We start from the raw sequence: 23,704 nt of genomic DNA on the forward strand, positions 1-23,704 counted from the left end.
TATACTTTCGGACCATAGGTAATTTTAATAGGTGATTATTAAGAGGTGTTTCCCTGAGCTCTGTGCAACATGCATGCATTGGTAATCTCAGACGGTTTAAAGCTTCTGACTACTCGTATCGAATCTAGGTCCCTGTGATGTCACCTGGAGTGGCATCGCATGGGTGCAAATCTGGCCTTTTACAAATGAGGTTAAAATCGACCATTAACATTCGTCTAGACTGGGATTTCTAAATTCAAATAATTTGTATATTATGGATACACTAATATTGGATAACGAATCACAAGGAATGCCTTTCGTTTTCTTTGATGAAGGAAACTACCCTATTCACAAGAATGTAGAGTACCATAGTAATATTTGAAATTTAACCAGGAAAAAGTGATAGTGCAGTTAAGAGTCGGTATGGTATACCTGTGGCATAAAATATCGGTGAAAAGGTGATTCAATACTTCACACAATGCATAAAAATAGCCTCTGCGTCTCTATAGTAACATGACGTCACTGAGCGGTTTAAAATGCGCCGGGAACATTTTGCACGTGGCCGAATACGATATTCTAATGCGTTTCATACCTTCGCTCCGTTTTTGTGCTCCCCCTTTTGACCATAGCCGCGGAAAGGATCCGCGGCCCTTGCATGTAGGTGGGTATTGGAATTCGCGTTGCACTGCGTCAAAAACGAAAGATATTTAATCCAACTACACACACGTTGGAGAGCCTTTTTTTTATATTCTTTTTCGATTTCCGCCCTTTCTCCGCGAACCCCCTACCCTCAACATTTTCGCCACTCCCTCCCTCCCATGATAAATCCAATCACCAACGTTCCCTGCCCAGGGTTTTTTCGACCGACCGTTGCTGACGGTCGGAGCCGCGCAACCCTCGTGGTCCGGATGCCGAAGCGAAAAAGCCCCGGCCAGCCCGAACGATTTTTATCCCGGGAGAAAAAAAAGGGGCATATGCACGTTGAAGCTATTTTGTCCTACTCTCTTGTACCGCTGGACGCTTACATTGGTCACATGATGATATTGGAAATGGCTTTACCAGGGGGGTAAAAAACCTGGGGAATCCCATTGGAGCTCTAAGTCTTTAGTCCGGGCTCTATATATAGTGGTGGTAGTGGTCTTGCTTTTATCTGCAGCTTTTTCATTACGGACAAAAGTACCTACTTCAAAGGGATCGTGTGTTGTGTGTGTGTGCGAGGGGCGGGGAAACAAGGGGCGGTAGGTGGCGCTGTTGTGTGGGGAGATGGTGGGACAAGGATAAGAAAGATGAGATGGGGAAGGCTGGCTTTATTTCGGAGTTGTTTCGGTAGGGGGACCTTTTGTGCCGGACACGGCAAGTATCCCGGGTGGTGTAGCCTTCGCGGCGGACCTCCGCGATCCCTTTCCCCCTCCTCCTCTGTCCATCCACTTCCTTTTCCCCCATCTCCTCCTATTCCTCCACACCATACGGTTTTGTCGACTCGGATTCTCCCCTACACGCCCAACACTTCCCCTTCCAAGAGCGTGCGCTCCCGAAAAACGTCTGTTGCGAGGGCTTAGCCGACTGTGCCTCTCCGTGAACCTTTCTCCAGTTCACTTTTTCCACATTCATTTTTTTTTTTTTTGATTTTCACATCCATGCCGTATTTCGTCTGGCGATTTTCTGCGATTTGACGAAACTTGCTCGTCACCAATTTTAAAACCTTTTCATAGATGTATTTAAATTGATTTTTTAACATGATACATGAGCCTGCATTAATTTTGATGAGATTGTAAGCTCACAGAAATACCTCTCCTGTGCTTTATTCTCTACATCTTAATAAAAACTAGATACAACCTGAATTTATACTTCCTAAATCAAGCCAGTGCATTTAAGATTAATTTTTAAGTGAATCCATAAGCCTAAATAGTTTTTGATAACGATGTAAGCACGCATAACGTCCTCTCCTGAGCCTTTATCAATTGCTTCCTATTGAAAAGTAGATGTAACCTTAATTTATACTTACTAAATCAAGGTAAGACTAAAAAGTATGCATTATTTAACTTTTGGGTGCAATGTGAACGGGCTTAGCCGACTATCTCTCTTTGTGAACCCTTCTCCAGTTCACCTTTTGCCCATAATTTTGTTTATTGATTTTCACCTCCCTGCCATATTTTCTCTACGATTTTGACGAAACTTGCTCGTTGCCAATTTTCCATCTTCCGATAGCTGCATTGGGACAGCATTTGAAGTTAATATTTTAGAAAATGCATGAGCCTAAATTCATTTTTGTGGGAATGTAAGCACGTAATATTATATCTCCTGTGCCTTTATTTTTCTGATTTTTATTGAAAGGTAGGTAATACCGTAATTATCAATTCATTAATCAAGTCAATGCATTTGAAATTAATGTTTAAGTGAATCCATAAGCCTAAATTCATTTTGATGAGAATATAAGCCCTTGGAAAGATGCTTCATGTGCCTTTATTCTCTGCTTCTTAATAGAAAGCAGATACAACTTTAATTTAAGCTTCCTAAATCAAGACATGACTATAAAAAGTTTGCCTTACTTAACTGTGCGGTAGCATGTTATGTGGTAGGTAAGTTGAGTGGAAAAGTAGTAGGAGAATGGATTAAAAAACCAGTAAACTGAGCTAATGAAATGGAAATGAAATAGAGAAAAGTGCAAAGCAGTAGGAATATGTGCAATTGCAGGCGACTCTGTATTATCACCGTGGATAGTTATAGGCATAATATAATTTGTAGGATAATTCCAGGATTAAGGCACTTAAAAAATTAATTAGTTTTTATTATAAGAGAGGTTGCCCCCATGAGCAGTGAGCAGTGAGTATCAATAATAAGGGCTTTATTTATTCATATAATTAGTATTAGTTATATATTAGTTTCAATTTATTTTTTTTTTCGCGAGCTTGGCGAAATATTTGAGAATAATTATGTTAGAGAAATTAATTACAATGTTACTTTGGTTGGGCATTTTGCGACCACCATTATGCACCAACACTCAGAAATTTAGGAGACCACAAAGTGACGTCCTTGTTCTAGCTCTCTATCGGATGTATCCTAAGAACTAGTCTCGCTGTAATTCGTACGGAACATTCACGTTGAAAAATAACCTAATTATTGAAAATGCCACATAATGATCCTGAATGTCAAACAGTGGTCTTCAAATTTATTCATGTTCCAATGTAAATGGTTACAGAATTTTGAACACATTTTCTTGCATGGGAATTTAATTAATATCTCACTATGATATTGACTACATATTAAATGGTGAATAACCTAAATATATCTGCAACCTTGTAGTATTTGGGTGACTACAGACATGCTTAAAATAATCGTCAACTAACTTTGTTTATCATGCTCAATTTTTATGTAATTCAAAGATTTTCATTTGTAAAACTTGAGGTGTTGCAGAGGGGTTCCTGTTGAGCAACTGTCCATTACCGTTACTGCCAAAAAATAATTCCATTATTATTCCTATTCGCGATTCCAACCCGGAAGACGCTAACTACCGGCAAAAATGTAAGCAGCGAGATGGTGATAGAGTGAACTGTTTACGTGTAATTCATATGCCGAATATAGGCTGTGTTGTGCCTTGCACCTTGTTATAGGCTTGTTGTGCCTCGAGTAATCCCTGACGGCTGTTGGCTTCTTGCCTGACAATCATCCCTCTTTAATAGATCTTTCGCTAATTGTCTCGCATTTCTGTGATACATCCAAAACTGTATATTTTATGTAACTCTTAACCGTAATGTTACTGAATTTTTTTTTCTCACAGCACAGCCTCTCACGTATTCGAGCTTTGCTTGCAGTCTTTTCCATTATTTATTTATAGTTTAATTTCTTCATTCCTTCGTCTTTCTTTTTCTGTCGTCGTACACTTTCATTTATATGCTATATTTCATTCAATTACATTCAGTTAAAAGAATATTCGTTAAATGAGGTCAATAAAGAAAAATTCAATCGTAACGAATCGGGCAAATCCATGTAATCCGCAGGAGGATCGAAAAGATTTGTATACCAAAAGAGTACAGTCTTTAGAATTAGTCTTTAAAATTATCCGTTTCATTGTTTTTTGATATGGAAATTGCCCATTCGTGATAATTTCCTTTCCATTGCTAAGCAATTGCATGATCTTTTGAGTATTTTTTGTACTTTTAAGAAGGAGTTATAATTTGATTTACAATTAATTACATAGCGAACCATTAAATTTCGATTTGATTTTCTTAAATTATTTTCCGGTGCTTAATTGCATTTCATCTTTTTCAGGGGAATGAAATTATGATTTATTTATAGCTTAAATACTTGAATATCACGTCGTTACTATTTGTCTGATGTTATAACTGGCAGAGAGCCAAAAATCGACCTCTGGAATGGAGAGCGAACGACTATTTTTTGTGGAATAGATTATGTACTTTTTATTTTCTAGAACATATTGTCCCTGGAACGTTTAAATGGTAACATGGAAAGAAAAAAACCTACATCGATGTAACATTTTATATCAATGAATGTAAAAAATACTTGTACAAAAAATAGTGCTTTGTGCAGTAATATTGCATGTTTATACTGGTGTCTAATGAAAAAATTTGCTCGCATGCACGAGATTTATAAATGCCTGTCGTTTATGACATTTTTAGGTAGGTATTATAATTTACAATTTTGTGTACTACTACAGGTGACTAGTTGTTGACATGGAAGTCATGAAGACCACCTAAATAGAATGTAAAAAATGTATGATGTATAAATGTAAAAAACGGCTTTCATTAGCAAATCCCATGCATGATAGCAAATTGTTTCACTCGACAATTATATTTTTATATTTGTTTTACTACGCATGTATACGATCCCAGGGACAATGTGTCCTATAAAATAAATGTATATCTATCTCACAAAAAAAGTAAGCTGCTTCTTCTAAATAATTATATATACACAGGACCTCGGTAATTAATTCTACATCGTACCAGAGGTTTCAAACACCAATGTACTCTACAAAGTAGTGCTGAAATGCAGGAGCAAGAGAAGCTCTGTATTTCGAATCAATCTTTTTGTGTGTTGAAATTATAGAATATATAAAACTAGCTGGTACTCTTGGTATTGATGTTTTTGGGATATTTAGTGTTACAATTTATATCCATGTAACTTATCTTGCTTTAACCATATTTAGGAAGCAAATATGTTGTCTTTTGCGTGGGCTTAGCCGCCTTTCTATGTGTAAACTCTGCTCTAGTTCAGATTTTAGCTTCATTTCTGCAATTTGTAGAAACTACTTCGTTAGATTTATTAGTTCTTTCCTTAGTTACCACTGAATTCTACGTTTCCTTGTTCCACTGTTTGTAGATGTGACGCACATAATTTTAAATTATGATTTGCAGTCGAAGTCAAATGTGGTCGAAATTTATTTCTCTAACAAAAATAAAAGTAATTATTTTCTTGTATTTTTGTGGATAAATTACAAAAAAAAACGCCTGTACTTTTGCTGTCACGTTATCTAAGGTGCTGGTTGAAAGGAGCATAGAATATTTTATCTCATCTTTGTTTTTGAGGAATCGTCTTGCTGAATGAGCTGGGGAATGCTTGTGATCATTCATGATGAAAGGTGCGTAGGTTGGAGAGATAGATGAGTGAATCTACTGAATAGGTCTCAGATGACGCAAGCGAAGGTAATATACGACGAGACAGGATAGTATTACTTTGGCCAACGTGAAAGGCTACGATTCTATTTGATCTTAGCTTTAAGCGTTCGTGGGCGAAGGACATTTTGGCATCAAGTACATGTTAACCCGTTAACGCATAGCGGTGCCAAATTATTTCAGCTGGTGGTGCAGTGCTAAACGTAACTTTTTTGTCATTTATAGTAATTTATTAGGGTTTTTTAGAGTTTTAAATTAATGAGAATATTTTCAATAACATTTTCCGAAAATTTTGCTATTTTAAAGCTGTTATTAACGTATTTAGAACCGTTTGAAAATTGAGAATTATCAACTAGCCAAAAATAACGGAATTTTTAGAGCAAGCATTTCGATTTTTTTACTTACGCCTTATGCACTGCTAATACAAAAGTTTTATTATCTAATTTTGACTTTTATAACATTTTTATATCATATAAAGTATGGTTATTTGATGTGAGCCTAATATTTGGGATGTTATGATGCAAAACATTTTGGTGGTACCATATGGTACCGCTAGGCGTAACTATTAGTGGTAAAAGGATATATTTTGCACCTAATAACTTAGAATTTCATTGACCTTTAGATACATGATTACCATGAAAATCGCAGAATTTTTTTAACTACGCGTTACCGGGTTAAGGAGGCTTAGAAGAACCTGGTGCAACATTTATAGTGGAAGGGTGGATGGTGACGCATTCAAGACGACTGATCACTCCCTTTCTAATATAATTTTTTCCTCTTTCGCGATGAAGTAATCGATATTAACTTGAATTATCATCTAAATATTTTCAGGTTTCATACAGTATAGTACAATCGCGGCAAAAATTAACGAACAGACTTCTTCCCCCATCCAAAGGAGCTTTCCTTTGACCGGAGGGAAAAAGCTTAGGCCGTGATACATCACACATGCAGATAGTGTTAAGGGCCTTGAAGAGGGGCTGCAGACGCGGAAAAGGTAGTAAAAATTCACTGCATAGTCAAATTTCCTAGTGGTTGTGCAAGATTGTAGTCGAACTTCGACAAATAAATAAGCGCGTAAGAAATCAGTAGCCACGCAACATCCTCTGGACTTCGTGCTAGGTTTTGCGAAGCTTAAAGATCAGAAAAATGTCCACAGTGTGTGTGCAAGGAGCAACAAAACATCCGTCACTGAGACGATCCGTGGAACCTCTGATTCGTTGCATGATACTCTACCCACTATGCAACTGAAACAGTTGTGTCCTAAGGCTGTCTCAATGCCCAATATTTTGGCTGTCTTCGCAGATGTCCCGACGAGAGTAAACTCCATTCTGGGCGAGTCGTGGGCCAAGCATATTTCGGAGGATATGGGGAAGAATGCGTTGCTGGATCTTCTGCGCGTTCTCATAATGCGACGGATGTGATTATTTCCCCGGAATGAGGGGTACATGGCTTTTAAAATTCCCGGTTGTATGACAGCATTATGAGTGGAAAATTTTGGAAGGCATATAGTCCCCGAACTGGCCGCTTTCAGACGCTAATGAGCAATGCGTTAATTTTTTCCGCCACTGCACATAGATTTTTTGCTTCCGTTTCCCTATTTTCAACTGAAGATTTTACATCCTAAGTAATGAGATACATTTTACCTAAGTAAGTAAGATTTACCTAAGTAATGAGATACATTTTTAAACTAAAGATGCAAGCATACATTTTCAAGTTTGTTATTTATATGCCTTGAAAGTTACAGGATGATAGCGTAAGCCTTTAAACGAGTCATGCGTCACATAAGAAAACCGAACAGGAGGGAAAGGTGTGTCCTCACACTGTTTACCGACGATAATATGTTGCTTGTCAAGTCGTTGCCACAGTCATTTTCTGCATCCATTGGAAAAACAAGCAACATATTGAAAATAGTAAGTTTACCCAAGATTTCTTTAAAAAATTGCCTAGAAAAAGAAATTTTTCTTTTGATTTCTGTTCTATATGTGCATAAAAAACTCGTGCGTTCATATGTTTCGGTTAGATATAGCTGTGAACTGAGAACTACCTTAGAATATTTTACTCAGTTGACTTAAAGCAGCAAACGTATTTCCGTAGTTGCTTTGATTTTTAAAAATTAATTTTGTCCCTCCGTAACGTAACAACAAATTGTCACCTGATATACAATGCAGCAAAAGCATTTCAGTGGCCAGTGTGCCCTCGTTTTAACTCTCGATATTAGTTGCTGGAACAAAAGAAGTATCTTTTCTTACGATTCCGGTTCGACAGTGGTTTTGCCGTAAGATTAAGTTAATCCTCGGAAAATTCCAAGGACATAACTGCAGGCATTGTATTCAGCGGAGGCTAGTTGCGTTTTCCAAAATCGCTTTCAAGTCTATTGTCAATCACGCATTGTACATTCGATTTAATTTTCTAAAAATTTCACCTGAAATATATTCCTTCCTTCCGAGATGAAATTAAAATATTGGCGACAGTGATTAGTTTGGTCAGTAATGAGAAAGTAAAATGCGTATTTATCGAGTGATTTCGAATTACGGTGAGCACGATTATATCCTTGCCTTTTCTCGCCCCGTCGGAATAATTATTCTTTTTTATCTTAAATGAGGTTCTTAAAGCTGTATTCATATTGGCGCTGCATTTTCTCAAGTATAACTTTCGTAAAGGCTTGAAATAAGACGTTTTCTCTAGCTTTGTAAGAATTATTTTGAGGGTAAAATATTTAGGTCATATCATTGCAAAAATAAATCGATTATAAAATACTTGGCTATATTATAGACGGAATAAATTCAAACAATAAGCGGTTCGCTGTTAGGTCTACTAATAACTGATATTTTACTGCCAGAAAATTAGAGTGGAAGTAAGAAAATGAATTTCCTGGAGGCGATTAATTCCAATTCCTGGGATATCTTTTGTGTAAGGTGCTATTATTTTGGCATTGTGATCAAAATGGCGCTCTGTATACGTGAACAAAGGGACTGCATTTATGAGGCCAAATTCCAATCAATGGAAAGCTGATTTCTGTTGCCACTTCGGTCGAATTTTAATCGGCTTTCAAAAATGTCTGCGGCGCTTTGATGAGTGCAATACGATCCAATTTTTTCTAATATTTTGCAGTATAATGTTTTTAATTGCGAGGAATAGCAATATAGAGTTCTGAATATGATAAATCACATCATCGTGAATGTGAATTTCGGCCGACACTCCCAATTACACCTTATTTCCCTGTGAAACTCGGATCAATCTGTCCGCCAGCGACGCGAGTGGCGACATCTGTAAACCCATTTAAATGCCCAGCGGTTGACAGCACATTTTGAGGCCGACTTGAGGATCTTCTTTTTTAATATTTGTGTACGTGGAATTTGGCCATGTTAGATCGCGTCATAATCCCCGAGTTCCTTCCCTGCCGCTCAACGGATCGTTTTTATTGAGCCAGCCCCAAACGACGGGAGGCTTAATTTGATCGACGTGCTGATAGGCTATATTTTAATAAGTTTATTCGTTCCGCGGCTCTATTTTTGAGGAAGGATGACCGTGGAAGCTATTATCAGGGTATAATGAAAGACGGGACCACTGCCTTTGTCGACGAGGATTCTCCATACTTTAATGATTAAGGGATTGGAAATTGAGAATGACGCGAGCTATTCAACGGTCGATTGGCGGCGTTAATAGATTCTGGCCTTTGGGAAAAAAGAAATTAATCGATTAAACAAAATGGAAGGGGTAGGGTTTCTTCCGCAAATATTTGTCGAGCGATTTCCGCCCTGAAAACCTTCAATCCGCGGAGCCTGTAACCCCCTCTATTTGATTAGACCACGCCTTTTATTTCATGCCTCTCTTTTTTAATTTCGCGAGGAAAACCTGGCGTCCAAAGCCCCCTTGCGCTCCTTACGACCGTGAGGGAGGAGGTTGCGGGATTATCAGTAATTGGATTACTTAAGGGGTCCATCCGCGGCCATCCGATACGGTCTGGGGGCGATATGTCAGTTGATGGGGAAATGGGGGAAAGGGTTGCGACCGTACGGGGTGTGTGGGGGAGAGAGGGGGTGAATCCGACGGGGCGAAACGCGCGGCGCAGGAAATCAAATCACACGGCAGAGCAGATAACCGCATTTCGGCCGGGTTATCAGATCATTCCGGGATGCGGAAATAAAGGGAGTTTTCGGATGCTGGATGAATACTACTCTTTCCGATTCCGCGTTCCAAAATCTTCCTCCCCTTCATTGCCGCTGCTGTTGCCGCCAACCCTCGAGTTGCTCCCCCCCCCCCAAATATCGCTGCATAACAATGCTGCCAACATTCCTCAAAACATTATCATTAGGCGAGCTCTTAACTTGATTTACAATGAATCTAACATGATTCGGATGGCTTCTCGATCGTCGCTGTGTCTATTCCCATACCCTTCCGCCCGTCATCGCATTGTTTCGCGGTGATGGTCGCCACGCCGAGCCGCGAGAAGCATTTTTCGGCTGTCCCTCTCCTCAGCGTCGTTAACTATGAGCGGATTTTAAGCGACAAATGCGATTGAAGACGTGGAAGGTGGAGTGAATGCGGTTTCTGAACTCGGTTTGAATTTAGGGATGTCCTCTGATGCACGGACAGTGAGCGTAAAACAGGATGGTATGTGTGAAGTAGTTATGAATGCTGGCATCATGGTGTCTGATTTTGCGTGTAAATTTTTGGACGATAAGGGTGACAATAATGCGGTTTATATGTGTTTGTAAGAGTCATAAGACAATCTCATTACAAATTATCCTCATAGTGTCTAACTTAGCGTCCTTTCAGGAATGTAAGGTTTATTGCAATGAAAAATATAAATAATATCCCTCAATAATACGGATTTATCATGTTTGTTGGTGCTTAGGGCAATCTCATTACGAGGTTTCCTCTTATTGTCTAACTCAGCGTCCCCTCAGGGAAATAAGGCTCAGTCCTATGTAAAATTAATACCACATTCTTGAAGTGTATACGTCTATAATGAACGGTTTAAGTATATTTTTTTATTTTTAATTACACAGGAGATGAAATAAATGAATAATGATACGATTACATAAATTATTCATTAGAATCAACGCATAATTATGCATCAATGTTGGGTTAAATATTAACCCCATTACCGATCGACAGTTAAGTAGGTACTTAATGCTTGAATGGACTACAAAGTACTCTGTTTTTATTCAATTCCCTTCCGACACCTTGAATTCATCATGTTCGGCCTTTTTGTTATTCGAAAACCGTAACTTCATTCTTGTTGATAGCACATATGTTAAAAAAAACTAGCAAAAATTACATTTGCATCGTTACTTTAAGTATATTTCAGATTGCAGGAACCTGTAATGTACTTTATGAGGTTGAACTCTCATCCTATTACAATGCTAGCCTTAAAATTTATGTTTTGATAACATAAAACTCTCATCATTTTTCTCTTAATTAAGGTGGAAAGTCAGCATATGAATTTAGGCTGTATAGATGTATCATGATAGAATATATCTTTTGGCGATAATGAGAATGACAAGTTAAGCTATATTAGGTCCGATTTGGTGGAACAGTATTTTAAACTAAAGTATATAAAAAATTTCACTGTCTATTTCAAAGATGAAAATTTGTTAGTTGTAACGCGTTTAGGTAAATAACTATGAAAATTTCAATGAAATAAAATTTATTTATTTAATTAACTTGCTTATGATGCTCTTCGTCTAAATGCGTTGTTACTCACTAATTTCCCCGATATAGGTGAACAATACAAAACGTTTTTTTTTACTTCAGTAAACGAGAATGCTTTTTTCACTAATAGTTTAAAAAAGTCCTTAATACAACAGTTTAATATTTACCTGATACAATCATGTCACCCCTCTCCGTCATCCAGAAATTGATGGAGTTGGGGTAGGCTTCCGTGTGGCATTCAAGGTTTACATCTTGACCCAAGTATGCTCCTTCCAGCTGATTTTGTATCCACAGCATTGGTGGGACTTCTCGCCCGAATAGCGTTTGTCCATTGAGGTGGATTATCCATGCGCATTCATCAAGCCGTTGAGTGGTTCATCCGGAGGGAAGGAAAAACAATGGAAGAATATTATAAGAACAGTTGTCAAAGTCGAGCGCGTAACAAATATGTGTCTTATGTTACTTTGGAAAGTAAATTGTTGCAACTTTATGTCTTATGTTTAACCTGCAAGTAGCCGTGTCGTCCTGAACCCTTGTTCCGTGGACTGGTATAAAGTTATTTACATACTGGATGAAATTCACCATTTAAAGAATCATTTGACTTAGCCAGAAATTATGATGAATGATAATGAATATGAGGGATCCCGCTTAAAGCTTAATGAGTTTAATAATTCTATCCTCGGTGTTAATAACCACTCCTTTAGAAGTAATGGATACTTATATTACAGACATTGCCGATGACCACCGTGAAAAGAAATTAGTGTTTTGATGACTGTAGAGAATAGAATTAATATGCGTGATCGTGCTTAAGAGTGCTATTTTAAAGGTTTGATTAATCTGTCGTTGGATATTTTCTGGTCGACTTAAGCATATTAAGATTATTTTTTGCGTAATAACTTGGATAATTCATCTCTGTTAAATATCAGTGTATAAAAATGAACCCAGTAATTGCTCATCATATCTCCCTTTAAATAAAGCAATTTATATGGAATGCTTTGAAGATTTTCGAGCATTTTTTAAATCAATACAAATGAGGTAATTTCAATATCAATAATGATCCCATCATGGAAAATTTCCTTTCATATAAATGACGTATACAAATTCATTTTATGATTCTCATTTAAACCAGTGATAAAAGTGATATATAGATTCCTGTTATGAATTCAATGATTATAACATGCAAATACTAATCTAGTGCGCTGTCTTCCCTTGCCATCCGTCCATTAGGCACTCGTGAGGTAGTGAGCTGAAGTGGAGTGATACTCTACACGTATACAAATATCTCTTCCTCACAGCCTCTAACTTGTTGGCTGACTTTAGTATCCATTTATTGAAGGAAAATAACGCTTTTAGATCTCAACCTGTGATCATATTATCGACAATAAATTATAGATAAGCAAAAAGGAAACAAAATCAACTAGTTCATTTAGTGCCAGAAACTTCCCTCAGGGGTATGTTCTTTGGTGAATGCGTAGGCGTTGGGACATAGGAAACGGTATATTTAGGGCCAATGTTATAACAATTAAGATACAAGATGCACATTTACGTGGAATGCATGATTGATTGCTACCACCGTAATGAAGGAAAGTGCTAAAATATTGTTGGCAATTGATAATGAAGTTGAAGGCTTCAAGATTTTCTTTGACGTTTTTTCTTTTGATTTCAACTGTTAAGGATTGCTCTGTTGGTATTTGTTTTAGTTTCACGATTTCGCGATTGAAAGAGTTTCACATGGAGTGAATGAATTTTAGCTCTATGAATACATTTTCAACTGCAATGCGAGTGAAATACTTGATAGTTGAATACATTGAGGGTTGTTTCTTTTGTAAATATGTCTATCATTATGTCGTTTAAACTTTTATATAAGTTAATAACTACATAGGTATGCGTAAGTAAAGTGCTAACGCATCTGCGATTGTGATCAGCACTTATAAAATCTCTCCTGAGTATTTGTCTGACACGATTGCGTGAGAAATATCAATCAAAGGCTAAAACGTATCCAGGACTCAAATTATGTGTTCGCGGAATTTGTTTTACTCTATAGATGTAGGAAAATCCCAAACCGGCTATTTACTCTTCAGAACAATCCTCATCATGTTACTTCATTTTAGAGCTATTTTTTGGCTTGTATCTAGATGTTTATCGGAAGATTCGTATTGTAATAAATTAAATATAGACTTTTAGATTTGTTTTAATACAGTTGTTCTAGTATGTACCTTATACTAAATTTGTTATTCATTGTTTTTTAAGGCTGCTGTGATAAATTTCTGAATAAATGCTTTATTTTTAAAAGTTTTAATAAACTTATAGCCTTAAAAATACTCCCACAGCAAAATTTAAGTACCTCATGTGGCTTTAGTGTCTTAAAATATGGAAACGCTTGTCATTTTGGTGTCCTTGTTTATTTTAGTAACCTATGAAACATGGCTGTGAATTAAAGCTGCGACGGATTTTGGCGACGCTCTCACAGGCAATGCACCTCGAGATTAACGTTTATGGAGACCTCGATTATCCATAGAGGAACTTCATTGATGTTGCCCCTTTGAGGTACTTCAAACCGTACTCCATACTGTCCATAGCGTGGCGATAGTGCAGGGTGATTCATATATTCTCAATATTCGTCATAAATATTTCGCACTTGCAGGGAATAATATTGGAAAGGTAAGAATTTGAAAAGGTAGTCCAAATAAAATTGTGGATTATACGATTAATCATAGCTTATTTCCACGTGTAATGCGGATAGCTCAACCATCAGAGATTCCAGTGTTGACTATTGTGAATTCACTTAAATAAGCGTTTGGTAGCTACGCGTTTATTGTCTGTCTCCTTCACTAACATGAAAAGGTTACACTGGTCCCCTTATACTTGTACCAATTTGCCCCATTAGTGAGTTCAAGTCACAATTATCCACGCCGAAGAGGAGGTTAAGGAACTCACCGGTGGCTGGCCCATTACTAGGGTATATATTAAAATATTTTGGATCAACGTTGAGGTCCTAAATTTCCCCCCCTTCGATATTAATTTTTTAATTTCCTATCGGAGCAACCGACAATTATGGGTCGCCGAAGGATCCACTTTTTTCATCCCTTAGGCCTATGGAACCAGGCGTTCCGCAGGGATCTTTTTTAAGTCTGTTATTCTTCACACTATTGTTAACGAAATGACATCCACACTTCACAATACACTTCACATGTACGCTGACGACACAATGCCATCGGAGCTACATCACCGAAGGGAGACACTAACATAAACAAACTTAACACTCACTAAAAATATTACACATGGAAGATACAAATAAACGCAGCTTAAAGCACACACGTACACTTCTCTTCTCGCAGAAAACGCAATCCACGCGCATCACAACACACATAAATAAGCAAATGATACCAAGAGCTGCCACGCATAAATTCCATGGCGTCATTCTCGACAGCAGACCAAGTTTCATTTCTCTTCTAAAACACTGCACCGGTAAAGCAATAGCAGTCCGTCAAGCAATTTCATGTCTCTCCTTCCCTTCCACTCCACTTTCCCACAGATCCCGCATCCGACATTACAAAAGCATCATACTCCCGGTGGTACTTTACGCTTACCAGATTTTTTCCAAAAACCTAACTATTCGCCGCAAACTAGAATCTTTCAAAATAAATCCATTAGATACCTCCTCTAAATAGTCGCATAGTAAAAATTTCAGATGGTATTTCAGTTCACAACCTCCCCACTATGAATAATTTCATCTCCCACCTAGGTCTTAATTTCAAGTCTAGGCTGAAGGGCGCAAATAATACTCTTAATACAGATATAACATACACTGCCTCATCATGTTACTGTTCTATGAGATTTTTCTCTGCCTTTATCTCCTTCTAATCAAAGGTTTTCATAAAAAAATTTGCTTAAATCCATTACATACGTATTGGGGTTGGAAGCGGAAAACAGGAGACATCAACAGTCCCTAATAATATTCTACAAACTGTTGTTAGCTATTTGATTAAAAAACAAAAATGGAAAAAAATAATAATAATTAACAAAAATTACTTATTACCAGTTTGGTAATTAAAAAAATGCGCCATTAATTAAATTGTTCATTGTAAACTTGCTGGTTGGGATGAGCCAAGGCTCCTGAATACAGCACAATATTCGCCGCATCGGCATGGTTATCTCGTGAAAGTCTCAACGTTGAGGATTGTCTTCGTTGTCATTTATTGGCTGATTTAAGAATCCTTCATCGTAAACGTGGTGTTTCTATAAAATTCTTGCCTTCTCTTTAGCGCTCTAGTCTAGCGTGGTCAATCTATTTATTTTGGTTATTGCTTCTTTATATACTTAATTGAGCATTAACTCTTAACGATGTAGTATATGCTTAATTAATACCGTTATCTCCAAGTCTTTATTTGAAATATTTACCAATATTCGGCGTCATATCGATGGGAACTTATCAGGAAGCTTATTATGCTCGTACTTGTGTGAGAGGCGCACAACAAATGCTCTGCGTGATGATTTTTCGCATAACGCGCTGATCAGCAAATTCCCAAATTCTGGAGGTCGATTGAGGATTGCGCGATTCAAAGCAATTGCTTTTCGCAAATGTTATAAAAAATGTTTTTTCCGGGTACAAGGAATGAGGATAATTCAATTGAAATTATGTTTGATTTCACACATTTAGCAGCTATTTGAAAGTAGTGTTGAATTATTCTCAAGTGACTACAGTGATTTTAATTTAAAAACAGCATTAAGTTGCCAATTTTTCACAACGTATAACTAGCTTTAATTTTATTAAATCAGAATCCTAATAGCATGTCAAACATTATATCATTTTCTCTCTCACACTCAGTGATTCGTGAGGGTTAAGCTCGCCCCACTTTTAGCCATACGTGTGTGAATATCACTCAGTCAGGGGAGGGAGCCGTTCTCTTGCCAACCTCGCACTCGGAGGTTTTTTTTCGGTGTATCCGGAAGCTTCACCTGGGATATTAACCGCGGAGCCTTTGATTAGCTCTGTTCTACTCGACCAACGAGGCTACCAGATTGTTATTTTCGTTTAGACGACTAAAATATATTATTGCAACCATTAATTTTTTCATAAGATTTGCCATGAGAACCAGTATTAAAATAAGGATTTTTAAATGTAACTTCTGGATGATTTACATCGGGGAGCCTCTTCCTAGTGGGAAATCCTTGTGGAGATCGGTCGATGAGGTGAAATTATAATAACATAGTTCGCAACTTTCATGAAATTGATTAAACAAAATTCACTAACCCTTGCCTTAATTTGTGGTATTACATTATAAGTTTCCTGGATATCAGACAGTTACTTATACCACTTATTTTTTATCAGAGCGTGACCCGGGTTTCAATGAATTATCATCATCTTCAGGCGCAAATTATCTTAATTAATTTGCGCCTGAAGATGATGATAATTCATTGAAACCCGGGTCACGCTCTGATAAAAAATAAGTGGTATAATAATTGTCTGATATCCAGGAAACTTAATTTGATTGAAACCGTTCTGTTTTCGCGACGAATTCATTGTTTAGAACTTTAAATATCATTTTGAAGTTTTATTGTCATGTAGAGCAGACCCTTGATAATATTTGGCTGTTTCTCAAATTGGACGAATGTCATAACTGCTAAAGGAGGAAATATATTGGCAGAAAGCTGCTAACAAATGAATGAGGATCGCTCAGGTAAATAATAGTTGAGTCGACGGAATGGTGTTCGAAAGGAAACCCTTGTTGTGAGCACGTGCTGGTTGGGAAAATGCAATTCAGATTTAGAAATAAAGGGTGTTAATTTTGCCGTTGAGGCGCTTCCGCGCTTATTCAGGCTTAGAGTGGAGTTTATGTCAAATCCAGCGATGCGTAATTTATTTTGGATGATCCATTCGATGGGATTATGTTGACAAGAATAAATGCTTTGATCACACGATCTATTTTCCCTGCTTTCGTGGCTCGTTGCGATAAATTAGGCAACCGACTGTATGCCGCGTGATAAAATTCTGGTTCATAACACGTCGTCGTGTGTCTGATACACGTTCTCGTTTTTCGAAGACCTTGAACATTGTGTGTCGTCTTTATTCCTGGGTTGTAATTTACCGCTCATATTAAGTCTTTGATTAGGAAGTATGAAGCTAAAAAAGGGTCAATTTTGGTGTATTTCGGATGATATTTGCATTTGAGATGAATTTCAGTCTTATAAAAGCTCTGGAATTATGTTCAAAATCTTTAACAGGACGCTTAAATCTCCCTCGACCGCTCCCTTTTCGCAGCAAATTAGTGGTTCATAATTTTAGACATCATCTTGAAATATTCATAGAATATGGAGCAGACACTTTATAATATATAACTGTATCTCAAGTTGGAATATTTTTTAAAATTTTTAAGTTATTCAGGGGTAAAAACTTTTGAATTTGACATGCAGCCAATTGTTAGCAATATCATTTCCCGTCTATCCTGAAAATTTCATCGTAGTACCTAATGTTTTAAACTAGACAATCTCCTAAAAAAGTCAAAATCGGATCACATGAGCTATAAATAATCGTGCGCTCATCCTGATTTTGTTTGGGAGTTCATGAATTTCTGAGTACATGTATCTCGTAGTTGCCAAGGTTATTATCAAATCTTCGATTAGAAATAACGCTACGCATTTCCAGGCCCAGAATTCATTGCCCAAGGGACCGACAATGTATTTTGGATGGCCTTTGCATAAGCGATGAATTTCAGGGCCCCGTAAAAAAATCACCGTTTTCGTACCCATGGTGCAGGATCATATGCCTATTTGAACTTAATTTTCGTACCGCTAGGGGGAAGCGATAAAAAGCCTTTCCATTCGGTTGATTTTGCTTGGAACATATATATAGAAGAAAGTATTTGACATACAGAAAATTGTTACTAAAGGTTTTCTCCGTGTATCCTGAAAAATTCATCATATATCTTCTGTTTTATCTAGTAAATCTCCTCAAAAAGTGAAAATAAGATCGCATTAGCTAAAAAAAAATTGTGAGTTAATCGTGATTTTGTTTGGGAGTTCATTGTAAAAAAATATTAGTGATACATTTTATACGGCTTCGCTATTTTGAGATGTATTTAATTGTATGTTTAAGTCCTAAGTTTATTTTACAAACATTTAATTATAAATAATACTGCGCTCATCTAGGTATTCATTGGGAGTCCGTTGCCCAAGCGATTGACAATTTATTTTGGATGGCCTTTGCATTGGTGATGAATTTCAGGGTCACTTAAAAGATCACCGTTTGTGCGCCCATGGTCAAGGATCATATGTCAATGGGACTTCATTCTCGTTTTGCCAGAGAGAAAGGGAAAAAGTTTTTTTCCGTTTCGGTTTATTTGGCCTGAAATTAAAAGGCTTTGTATTTGTCACACAGAGTATTGCCACCAAAAACGCTTTCTGTGTATATTGAAAATGTCAGCGTAATATACAATGTTTTAAACTTTTCATTCTCATTAAAAATTCAAAATAAGATCACATCAGAAAAAAATCGATCATTCTAATTTTATTTGGAAGTTCGTTGTCCAAGGTTTAGGTGATGTATTTTAAATGGCTTTAGTAGCTGAGATGAATTTCAGAGTATATAGAAGTCCTGAGGTTTTTTCAAATATTTAATTAGAAATAATACTGCGCATATCCATATTTTGATTGTTAGTCCATTGCCCAAGCGGGTTTGGGAGTTCATTGTCCAATTTATAAGTGCTGTATTTTATGTGGCTCTATGATTTTGACATAAAGTTTAGAGTATTTATTTTCTTCAAACCTTTAATTAGTAATAATACTACGCATATCCATATTCAGAGTTCATTGCCAAAGGGATGGGCAATGTATTTTGCATGGCCTTTCTATTGGCGATGAATTTCAAGGTTCCATAAAAGAGCGCCGGTTGCGTGCCAATGGTCAAGGATCATATGCCAATGGGAACTTCATTTTCATTCCGCTCGAGAGAGAGAGAGTGAGAAAGGGAAAAAGGCCTTTCCGTTCGGTTGATTTGGCTTGAAATTGGACCTCTCAGCTTTCTCCGCGGCTCGACTAATCGAGTTATCGTTCCACAATCTGCTCGTGGACTGCACAACCCGTTTGTTTCCGCATTCGCCTGGTTTCACCCTAACTTCTTTAATTCCCCACCCGTCCCAAAACCCGACGACTGGATAGCGGCGTATCCGAGCAACTCCCTCGGCATCCTGTGCGAAGAGTTCCTCCAATAAATTCCCGACGCCGAATACGAAATACACTCGGCGTCGATTCGGGAACACATGTGGGGGGGTTGGCACGTATGACAAATGTTTGTGACGAGAATGGTATCGTCTCTCTCCCCGTGATGGTTATCGCCTCGGAAGACAGTTCCGATGTGATATACTGCTTTCGTGGCGGGCGGTCGGGAGGAAAAAAAAAAGTTTCGCGCCCAAGGCGAAAATTTCGCAACCGTATATTTTTAATTTTGCCATCCCTCGCGTGACGTGTCGATTTTTCTAACGTCTCTTTTTTTATATCCTTCTCGAACATCATTTTTATTCAAACGTGAGAACAGAGATGCCTGCTTTTGAAAGCAGATGCGTATTTCCTGGCCACTGAAATCAGGTCTTTTTGAAATATCGTTCTGCGCGTTTTATCCACGTGGAGGATGAAGTACTGGCTTTGCTCTTTCACGTGGAACTTTTGGAGAGTTTACATTTTTTGGGATTCTCAAACATCATTTGAACGAGAAAAATTGGGAGGTTGAAAATGACAGTGCATGTGGTGTTGATTTTTTTTAGAGATTTGATGATGATTCACCAAAAACTGAAGCTGTTCGCAGAATTATTTGTGAAGAAGCCTTGAAAGTTACTTGTTTTAATCTGCCAATTCATATAATATTGGAATGAATATGATTGCATTTCTTTAAATGCCAGCGTCATCATACTGACTTGACATGCTTCTCATCCTTTAAAATCAACGAGGAATAACAATAAGTACTGAAAGAATTGAGATTGAAATAATACCCAGTAATTTTTATCCGCAGCCCAATATATTAGGAGCTCTTTACATCCAGGTAGAAAAATTCGGACTCTGAACTGAATCAAAGACACGCAAACTGAGGCAACTACTGAGTGAAAAAAACTACCACGAACTTCATGGGATAATACAGGAGGATTATAAATGATATAAATAAAATAGTAAAAAAAATTTTTCAAGATATACACTTGAAGACTTTGAATTTATATTAAATATGGAGGTCAAGAAAGAGAAAGAGCGAGAAAAAACTTAATTCAAAATTTTTATATCTCGGATTGGGTATAATTGGAATTCTTTAAACATCTGCCTCATCATGTTGACTTAATATGGTTCTCATAATTTAAAATCAAAGACGATCTACTAAAATCATTGAAGGAATGCCCTAAAGTGAATAATTGACATAGAAATAATACCTAGTAAGTGTTATACCGCAGCCAAAAATATTTCGAGCACTTCATATCCTGGTAAAAACATAAGAAGTCTGGACTGAATAAAATACAAACAAGCTCTGGCCGATTCACGAAAAAACTACCACAAACTTCAACGGACATGATAGAAGAGTTAACAAAGGAGCCGCTATAGACTCAACAAGCTATGAGCTAGGATTAAATAGTCGAGATATTTTGACCAGACTTTCGGTAGGAAACGTGAGGATACCATTTTAAACTGCGCTGTGTTACCGGGTTTGGCTGAGGAAGTGCAGTTAGAGAAGTTTTCACGATTAAGTTACTATAAACATCCTTTCCTTGTATAATGAATCATTGCCTAAAATGCAATAACCTTCACTTGCCCATTCATTCCGTGAATAAATCTGAAATTTAGTTTGAATAGGTGAGGATAGAGCTCACTCCAGACTAAACCACAAGCATGTGAATTTCACTCATTCAGAGCGTATGGCCATCCCCAGACCACCTTGCACTTCGACAATTTTCGTTTGGGGTGTCGGCAGGCTTCACCCAGGCATTGAACTCGGGACTCCTCTACAGGTAGCCAAACGCTCTACCCACTGGGCCATTACGCTCACTGATACTTACCCTTAAAATGTCCCTATAACAATCAGAGTTTTTTGCTCATTTTAACAACCAATTACTAATCTAGCGCGCTATCCTCCCTTGCCATCCGTCCATTAGGCACTCGTGAGGTAGTGAACTGAATTAGAGTGATACTCTCCATGAATACAAATATCTCTTCCTCACAGCTTCCGACTTGTTGGCTGCCTTTATTATCCATTTAGTAAAGGAAAATAACGCTTTTAGCTCTCAACTTATGATTACATTATCGAAAATAACTTATGTAAAAGCAAAAAGGAGACAAAATCAACTTGTTTATTTAGTGCCAGAAAATTCCCTCAGGGGGTATGTCCTTTGGTGAATGCGTAGGAGTTGGGACACAGGAAACGTTGTATTTAGTGCCAATGTTAGAACAATTAAGATACAAGACGCACATTAAAGTGGAATGATGAATGATGATTGAATGCTGAAACAAAGTGCTAAAATATTGTTGGCAATTGATAATAAAGTTAAAGGCTTCAAGATTTTCTTTGACGTTTTTTCTTTTGATTTCAGCTGTTAAGGATTGCTCTGTTGATATTTCTTTCTTTTCACGATTCATTGAGACCTTGGAGTAAAAGCTTAAATGTAATTGGACATCATCTCATGGTGTCATTTCCACTGCCCTATTTTATTCTTCTCTAACTGAGAGCAATCCCATAGCAACTTCTTTTCCTTTTATGAGTACTTCATAAATAAGTTTACACTTCCTTTAACTTGCAGCAGAGGAACTTTCTTTATCGATATAAATGTCATATTAAAAATTTATAAAATATACGCGAACTATTTCCGCAAAAATTAGCTTAGTTGCGTCACATACCTAATATGCAAGTAAGTGGGGGAAAATATTAGTTCTGGGATTTTTTCCAAGGTTTCGTGGTAACCTGGATTCTTTGAAACGACTTATCAGTTGCCGTGATCATTGAGATGAGGGATGCCATGTAAAAAAGGGATAAAGGCTAGACCGGGGAAAGCTTACGTTTCATTCTACATTATAGTTTTCACTGGTTGGAATCATTTGGCGAAGAGTTGGGATTGACGAGATGCGGGTGTTTAATTCGATTTCAAAGGTCGCATGCGGAAAAACCGACAATTATTTTTTTAAATGCTTACTCGCATTAATATTGGTAAGTATATTGATAATAAAGGGATAATTGGTAAAATATTGACAATACCTCTTACCTCTCAACCGCGCCGCGGACTTTTATGCAAATCGATTAAAATGCGCTCGAATAAGGGAAAAAAATCAAGTTTCAGCGGGACCGACTGGGGTCTCCACTCTATGGTACCCTTGATTCCAGCCTCCTTTAGCATGGCCGATGAGGAAAGTGGTGCAAAGAGTGAAAGCGTGGAGGATTTGGCGGGAGGTGGCGGGCGAATAAGCGGGGGAAACAGAGTGCTAGCACCGGGGCGGAGGCGGTCCGGCCGCCGCGAAAATGAGCGACTCCGGAACTCTCTCTCTCTGGCCTTTCTCTTAATTAATGGGCGGTGAGGGAGGGCAGACCGACGAGGGAAGGGGCCGGGCGTGTGAAGAAGGACGGAGAAAAGACAAGAAGAGATGGAAGGTTTGTGGCACGTGGAAGCTGCAGTGGGCGTGGAGCCCGGATGGTTTCCAAGGTGGCACGGTGTTTTCACCTCGGACACCCTTCCAGAGCGTGGCCCTGCAGATGGACGTTCATTCAGATGTGAGGGGGTGAGGAGCCAAGGGGTAAAAATAAGTGAAGAGCGATATATCGCTAAGTGTGACTGAATCACCGTTACTGAAAAGTAGCAATTACTGTCGGTGACTTGATGCTCGAAATCACTGTGATTGGATCGATGGATTCGGTGAAGATACAACAGGCTGCTACCAAGTGATGAGCGATATATCGCTACCTGTGATTGATGAGAAGTAGCCGATCACTGCCGGTAAATAAATCACTAAATACTCGAAATCACTGCAACTGTGAATACGGTGAAGATAGCTTCGGCTGCTACCCCTGATACCAACTACCAACAGTATAATAAAGGATGTCTTATTCATGTTTTACGATGATAAACACATTCTTTACGAAATATACAGCTAATGGTTTGAGTCATGATGGTTTAATTATAAAATATGTTAAAAAAATGCCGACGGGATTTTAATGAGGGCCACTTATCAATTCCTTTGCCATACTTATCAAATTTACTTATTTATCGTAATATAGTCAGATACAGAACCATTCCTTCAAAAAATATTTTGCCTAATTTTCCAATTTTCAATAAATTTATTCGTTCCTCTTGCGGAGAGCTCATTCATTGGAATTGCACAAAATAGCAGGAATAGCAGCGCTACAAACCACGGCTGACTTTTATGAGTGATTCTCCTCAGTGATCGCAATCACAGTTCAGAATCACCGTTACCGATGA

General features: G+C 37.8%; 1 protein-coding gene across 1 annotated transcript in view; it reads right to left on the reverse strand.

The window, feature by feature from the left end:
• The window catches only part of LOC124166851 (neurotrimin-like), a 495,488-nt gene that overhangs the window by 94,279 nt on the left and 377,505 nt on the right, over positions 1–23,704 (reverse strand). The window contains exon 7 of the mRNA XM_046544557.1: positions 11,435–11,572. Within this exon, the coding sequence (XP_046400513.1) occupies positions 11,435–11,572 (138 nt within the window). The remainder of the gene's footprint in view (positions 1–11,434; positions 11,573–23,704) is intronic.

Source organism: Ischnura elegans, chromosome 10 (assembly GCF_921293095.1).
Source record: "Ischnura elegans chromosome 10, ioIscEleg1.1, whole genome shotgun sequence".
Lineage (NCBI taxonomy): Eukaryota > Metazoa > Arthropoda > Insecta > Odonata > Coenagrionidae > Ischnura > Ischnura elegans.